A 7,831-nucleotide genomic window follows, 5' to 3' on the forward strand; every position below is an offset into this window, starting at 1 on the left:
ACTTCCGGGTTCTACATCAGAACGCCAGCTCAGTCATGGAAAAGCAGAAATTGTTGAAAAAAGCCATTATTTTGTTTTTTTTGCGCACAGAAAGTATTCCTGTCACTTTATAACACTGAAGTTGAACCACTGCAGTCACGTTGACTGTTTTAATGATGTCTTTACTACCTTTCTGGGCCTTGAATGTGGTAATAACATTGCAGCCTATCGAAAGCTCTGTGATTTCATCAAAAATATCTTAATTTGTGTTTCCAAAGATAAACGAAGGTCTTATGGGTGTGGAACAACATGAGGGTGAGTAAATAATGACAGAATTTTCATTTTTTGGGTGAACTAACCCTTTAAGCTATATAGTCACCCATGAATGATCTAGAATGGTCTTAAAGGGACAGTTCACCAAAAAATTTAAATTTTGTCATCATTTACTCACCCTTAATTTTTTTTCCCATACTGTGGAAGTCATTGGTGCCCCACAACTGTTTGGTTACGAACATTCTTCAAAATGTCTTCTTTTGTGTTCAGCAGAACAAAGAAATTTATACAGTTTCAGAACAACTTGAGGGTGAGTAAATGATGACAGAATTTTAATCCCTTTAAGAAAAGATTTAACAAAAGATTCTGATTGGTCGATCGCGGCATTCAGTGGTCAGATATTTCCTACTATTTGCCGTCGTCCATGGCAATTCTGTATTGAGCAATTCAGTACTAACATACTGTAATTTTGCTGCAGTGTTCGTCTTGTTGCTAGGCTGATTGTTTTGTAAATTTTAGTATGCAATAAAAAATATAAATATTTATATTACAACAATCAGCCATTTATATTGTAACCTAAAAACAATGAAAAAAAAAATGAAATGCATATTTTTAGCATTTATATGTTAGTACCCGTCTGTACGGACATTGTCATTCTCCTGCATGAATTAAAAGGGCTTCTAAAATAGCACCCTTCATCCACTGCACTTAATCCATCAGGGGTTTGCATGGGGACTCCAAAGGACAGGTTCCCATGGAAACTGATTTATATCCTAATTAAAATGGGAGGGTAGTTTAATTAGCTTAACACTGGTTATGGCCGGCCGTCCTTGGTGGAGGTGTGAGGAGAGGGGTCATTGCTCTGTGTTGTATCCATGAGGAGCGCCTCACTAAAAGGTTAAAGCACCTGTGGATCCAGATAGCTCCCTCTCCAGCACCTCAGTGTCAGCTACGCCCTTCATCTTCTGTTTTCTAAAGCTGGATAATTAATGACCAGCTTCAGGCTAAATGAGCTTCAAATGGCCGGACCACCAGATTACATCTCGTGTTTTATTTTTCCCCCGGAAAAATTACGCCCGTGTCTCTTCAGTTGCAAATTGAGACGGTTTTGTCAAACAGTCTTTGTTGGTTTCATGTGAGGGGGGTTTATAATTAAATGAGAGTGCTTTAAATGATTTGTTAATTAGTCAAAGGTGGTTAAAATCATGTAAATCCTTAATACAATCATTCTTCAAACAAAGCTAATCTTTTGTAATTATATTAATTGCATACAATTACTTGCTTAAATTGATCAGTGTGTGGAAAGCATGACATGGCTATTATAATATTATGGAATGGAGATTGAATTGTTTTCTTTTGTTGAAGGCGGTCAGAATCTGGCATTAGTTTTCAGAGGCGGTTGGGTTTCTGGACCCCATTACTGTCCTGTCAATCACTGGGTCCTCTTCCTCACCACCGTGTGATGGCTGCCCATACCTTTAATAGCGAATATAAATCATAATTCAAACCCCACAACTCCTAATCATTTGTTTTTATGTTTTTCTCTTCAAAGCGTTTTGGTAAATACTCTTGCAGCAATGTGACGGAGAAACACTGCTTTAATCACCTTTAACAGGCTTTAGAAGAAAAGGGAAGCTGCTGTCGCAAGCTAATTCACTGGAACATGTTCAGATCTGCAGCCCTGATCTGTGTGACGGCATTAAAGATTTTTTTTTTCTTCTTAAGGATCTTCAGGAAAATGCTTTAATGCTCAAAGGCACAGAGAGCTGCTGAGACAGAGTATTAACTAGCTTTAGCTTAGATTCTCTGTTACCTGTGGGAAATTCACAATAAAGGGAAAACTAAAGTCGATATGCCTATGTGTTCAGAATATTACTCTGGATATATGAGAAGTGTAGCAGTTTGCTTTGGTTTTAATAGCCTACATAGTAAGTGAAGCTTGCAGGCTGGTATATTCCACGATAAACCAAATGCATATCACTGTCAAACGACAAACTCATTATGAAGTAATTAACTGGTGATTTATAAGATAATTAATCAGCCATATGAGAAATCAGCAAAAGTGGGCATCAAGTCAACATTGTTCATTCTCAGTTCCAAAATAAGCAACATGCCCATGTATGAAGCACCACATTGTTGTGCAATAGCAGATGGCACTATGTTTCCATGGCAACCAAATTAAGGTTTCATTAAATTGTTAGAGCCCTATACAATGAAGGATGATGAATAAGTTAACCGAAGAAGTCATAGCGCTCTGGGAACAGTTGCAGTATTATTTAATAGGCTAATACGAGTAAAGTAAATAGCTAACCAGCGTTACATATAGCAAACTCAACTACTTTCTCTCGTAAATCAATGCAAATCTGAAGAAATATGTCGAATGGGAGCGAGTGTAACACATTAAAGCGCGTTAAAAAGCCAAGTTAAACGGTGTGTCGCGCGCCGAATGCTGCGTTCATGTTATTCTCATCATCTCGCGCATATTTGGAGCGTTTCATAGCAGGGCTGCGGGCGGGCGGGCGCGCGCTCGGTGCAATATATTTTACTTGCAAAGCGAAGTCCGAGGCAGCGCCATCCTGTGATTTTATTTCAATGCCAACTTGCATAGCCTACTTGAACCGGTTTTAGTTTCTGTAACTGTTTCCAACCGACATGTACTAAGATCTCGCTCATCATCAGTCCTCACAGTGGTGCTGAACTGCAGCCTTCGCTGTCTTACTGTTGAGCGCTCGTCAGGGGAGCGGACCTGCATCCTAAAGCAAACCTTTCTGAGACATTGCAGTCCTGTCACGTCTTCGGCTCTCCTATTTGCCTCCAACACGAGAGCGGAGAGAAGAAGAAGAAGAAGAAGAAGAAGAAGCGGTTCAACGGTGGTGACATGGCAAGAAGCAGCATTATTTAAAGTGGTCAATCTTCTGCTCTTTTAATTCCACTGCAGCAACCTGAGTGAGTAGCGCACATTTCTTCTCAGTTAATGCCTGTGATATGGATCCGGACGCGGGCGGTGGTAAAGCCAGACAAAGGGGAATGCTAATAGATTGCATTTTAGCGCATTGGATTATCATTACGTGTTAATTATGTATCTGACAGCGTATGAATCGCTCTTGGTAAGCTAATGAACATTACATTGCCTTTAGCTTCCATAAGTTCAGCTTTTTCATGCAGTGCTTGAATGGTTTCCTTATGTCTGTATTGCATACTCAGTTCAAAGCTGGATCAGATCTTTGGCTCTGTTCTGTCGAGAGAGCAATGTGATTATCTAGGCTGGATATCAGTTTAACTTTGTCTTAAAAATATTTATTTTGTCTTGTTTACATGGAATATTATTTTTGTTATCATACTTTACCTAAAAGTACTGCAACCGCAAGAACATTTTTTATTCTGTTACCCTAAAGATTTTGTTTTGCAATAATATGCTTTGCATGCATTAGTGAGGAAGCTACATTATTTCAATGACCTGTATGCACATACCCCTTCAGCAATCAATAGAACCTAGGTCTTATTAACATCACATTCCTAAGTGCCCTGCTGTGCACATTAGCTAATAGGTGCTCATGGAGGAGGGGAGAAAGTAATATTTTCCATGGAGGTCAAATTGATATTCCAGAGTCATTAGCTGATTTAGAAACTAAAGCGAAACCTCTAGAGAAGCATTATGCCTTTAAATGGATTATGTCACATTTTGCATCTTCTCAATATCACTATAGTAAATGCAGCAGGCATACTTTTAAGTAGGCATTAAGCTCTGGTGCATTTGCTGACATTGATAATTGAAGCCTTTATTCGACTATATTGTTTGCAGTAAAAAAAAAAAAAAACTGCAGTCAAAGCAGCTAAGCTGCATTCTGCTCCGTCATACAGTATAGATGACAGCCTCCCCTATTCTTCAGTCATATCACGACTAACTTCTCAAAAGTCAACATCATTTGGATTGAGCAGTTGTTCATCATCCTCTCTGTATTCACGCCACTAAAACTGTTGTATTTTTTTCAGTGCAGTGAAGGAGCTCTTGAGGCTATGCACTTGCCTGCATTTGGTGAAAGCATGTTGTGGGTTACACTGCTAAGCACAATTGCACTTGGATGGACGACACCTATCCCTCTACTTGATGATTCAGAAGAAATAGACGAGCCTTGCTTTGAGCCCTGCTACTGCGAAGTGAAGGAAGGCCTGTTTCACGTTCATTGTGACAGCAAAGGATTTACAAATATTAGCCAAGTCTCACAGTCATGGCTTAGACCATTCAAGCTCTACCTGCAGAAAAACTCTTTACGGAAGCTATACTTCAACAGCTTTTTGCACTTGAACAATGCAGTGGCCATTAATCTGGGCAATAATGCCCTGCAGGACATCCATGTTGGGGCTTTCAATGGTTTGAGCTCCCTGAAGAGGTTGTACCTTCACGAAAACAAGCTGGAAGTGTTCCGGAATGACACATTTCTCGGACTGGAGAGTTTAGAATACCTTCAGGCAGACTATAATGTTATCAAGAGAATAGACAGTGGGGCGTTTCGAAATCTCCACAAACTCAGAGTGCTCATTCTTAATGACAATTTAATACCCATGCTGCCGGCGTTTCTTTTCAGATCTGTCTCTCTGACGCACCTTGACTTGAGAGGCAATCGACTAAAGACGTTGGCTTACAAAGGGATTTTGGAATATATCGGTCGCAGTCTTATGGAGATCCAGTTGGAGGAGAACCCTTGGAACTGTGTCTGCGATATCATCCAGCTCAAGGCCTGGTTGGAGCGGATTCCGTACACTGCGGTTGTTGGCGAGATCACGTGCGAGTACCCTTTCCACCTCCACGGAAAGGACCTCAGAGAGATCAAACGCGGCGAGCTTTGTCCCTTATTAAATGAAGCAGAGATTGAGTCAATTCTAGCCGTCCTACACTTACCATTCTACACAGGGAGGGCGAGGCCTACAAAGCCGTCATCTATAGTCTCCCCCAATCAAAACACTGTCTCCTCCGTGGAACAAAGAGAAAGACCTCCAAAGCCAACAAAAAGACCCAGGCCCTCAAAGACACCACCAACACCACGCAGTGTGTTCCCTAATCAGCCGCCTGTAGCCGGATACCAGACAAGGCCGCCTATACCTATCATTTGCCCCATTGGATGTACATGTAACTTGCATATTAATGACCTTGGTTTGACAGTCAACTGTAAGGAAAATGGATTTCGGAACATTTCCGAGTTGATGCCTCGACCCTTGAACGCCAAGAAGCTTTACTTGAGTGGAAATCTCATTCAGAGAATATACAAGTCCGATTTTTGGAATTTCTCCAGTCTTGATTTATTGCACTTGGGAAACAATCAGATATTTTACGTTCAAGAGGGGGCTTTTGTTAATCTCCCTAATTTGAGAAGCCTTTACCTGAACGGTAATAGTATTGTGAAGTTAACTCTTGATATGTTCCACGGTTTGCACAGCCTTGAGTATTTGTATTTCGAGTACAATGAGATACGAGAAATCCAGCCGGCTGCCTTCAGTTTAATGCCCTCCCTGCAGCTAGTCTTTCTCAACAACAACCTCTTGCGAACGTTGCCCGTGGGAGCATTCGCAGGTACCTCGCTGACACGCTTGAACCTGCGGAACAACTACTTTCATTGCCTACCAGTCAGCGGTGTTCTAGAACACCTGCATGCTGTCGTCCAGATCGACCTGAATCAGAACCCCTGGGACTGCTCCTGCGACATCATCCCTCTCAAAGAGTGGCTGGACACGCTGAGCTTAGTGGTCATAGTCGGAGAAGTGGTGTGTAAGACCCCCGAGCTGGTCTCAGGAAAAGATTTACGCTCTCTGAATTCTGAGGTGATTTGCCCTGAGCTCAGACAGTCCTCACTGTCTCCTGCCGAATCAGATGGGCTTATCACTACATATCCCGAGGTGGGACCGCACCCGCCGAAAGGTGCCATACCCCTCTCTGTTCTCATCCTCAGCCTGCTGGTTCTGTTTGTGTCTGCTTTCTTTGCTGCTGCAGCTCTTTGCGCATATGCTCTTAAAAAGCGTGAAAAGCTTCCCTTTAGGAAGCAAGGGGAAGTGGGCCTGGCAGGCATTCAGATGGAATGTGGAATATTCACAGAACAGCCACCGACCTTACCAGAAACTCCTCCTTCCAATCACGTGTACGATAGCATCGGTGCTCCCTCCTCGCACATGTGCAGCAACCCCGTTTACAAAAGCGGACAGGAGGAGTCAGGGCAGAAGCATCCATTCTCAGAGACAAAAGAGAGCGGTTCGCATTACAGAACGCTGGTGGAGAAGGAAAAGGAGTGGACCATGGCCATCTCCAGCTCCCCCATTAACACTATCGTCAGCGTCGGCGCACCGTGTGGTGACATTGCCGGCTTTCATGAAAACGGAATACTCTGTCCGACTGTCATTGATAGCCAAGGTCCCACGCCCAAGGTGGGATTAGTGGACAGTCTTTTTGGCACAACTCCCCAGTTTAGCAACCTGCCTGACAGACACACGCACCCTCCCTCAGAGTATCCACACGCCAAACAGGATGCCAGACAAAAGCAAACGATCACAACCACCACAGGGACAAGGACAGGATGTCCTAATCAAACCCAAAGTGATTATCCTGAGCTGAGGGCTAGACTCAAAACAAAGATGGATTACATTGATATGTTGGAGAGGTCATATCAATTCTAAGACATGTCAGATATAAGACTGCACATCCAAAATGAAAATGGTAAGATGGAAAAAGAATTCGCGCAATGTAAGATGGTACGGTTTTCCCTCAAGTTGCTCTGGAGGAAATCCCTTGTTCAGATTTTTTAAAGTGCCTTCATAAGAGCAGCCAGCAATGTTGTAAATGAGTATTTTTGTATCACAGTTTTATTTATCTAAAATACATAGATTTACACTGGAAGGAAAAGGATCAACTGCGGTTTCCAGACTTTGCAATGTTGGTAAACGTGAAGCAAATTATACGTATGAATGCAGGGCGTGCGGTCTTGGCTTTTAACTCGTTTGCATCAAAAACTTCGGAGATATTTTTTATTTAACTGAAAATTGTCTATCAGCAATAGAGATACTGCAGTTATTGTATAACTGTCAAGTGCTTTGTTGAATCTGTATTTTCAAATTGAGTAGATTGTCTTTATCTGGACTTAATGAATGGTTTTATGGACCAAGGTAAGGTCAAAACATGTAAAAGATTGGGAACTATTGATCATGTCTACGGACGTACCTTCTCACAAAGGCAAAGACAGATCTGTGCATATATTTATTCTTAGATTTCAGTGTTGCAATTATTATTGTAAGACATCATGTTAAATCAGTGTATAATGATTATGCCTCTGGTTTAGCCTTCCTTGAAAAAAGAAAACCCATGAATTCAATAAAGGGTGCTAAACTAAGCCAAGTTCTGCAAACTGTACCATTTTGAGTAGCAAACATGCAGATTTTGGCCTCTGCATAGCATGCACACATACACACACACACATCCACGTGCTTTTAGTATGCTTCAAAAGAGATTCCAAAGAACAAAGTGTTTCAAACAAGACCTCGTATGCTGGAAACTAGTAAAAAACAGCGTGAAATTCGTCAGAGATTGCATGATATT

General features: G+C 41.7%; 1 protein-coding gene across 1 annotated transcript; it reads left to right on the forward strand.

Annotated features, from left to right (window-relative positions):
• Positions 1-323: 323 nt before the first annotated feature.
• slitrk3b (SLIT and NTRK-like family, member 3b) lies at positions 324-7,625 on the forward strand. Its single transcript, XM_051880752.1, has 2 exons — positions 324-3,198; positions 4,246-7,625. Exon 2 carries the CDS (start codon positions 4,270-4,272, stop codon positions 6,913-6,915), a length of 2,646 nt encoding a protein of 881 aa, XP_051736712.1. The 5' UTR covers positions 324-3,198; positions 4,246-4,269; the 3' UTR covers positions 6,916-7,625.
• Positions 7,626-7,831: the final 206 nt, after the last annotated feature.

This window comes from Ctenopharyngodon idella, chromosome 2 (assembly GCF_019924925.1).
Source record: "Ctenopharyngodon idella isolate HZGC_01 chromosome 2, HZGC01, whole genome shotgun sequence".
Lineage (NCBI taxonomy): Eukaryota > Metazoa > Chordata > Actinopteri > Cypriniformes > Xenocyprididae > Ctenopharyngodon > Ctenopharyngodon idella.

Excerpts from the sequence above, each read along its gene's own strand:
- slitrk3b (XM_051880752.1), top strand. The coding sequence starts at position 4,270 with ATGCACTTGCCTGCATTTGGTGAAAGCATGTTGTGGGTTACACTGCTA.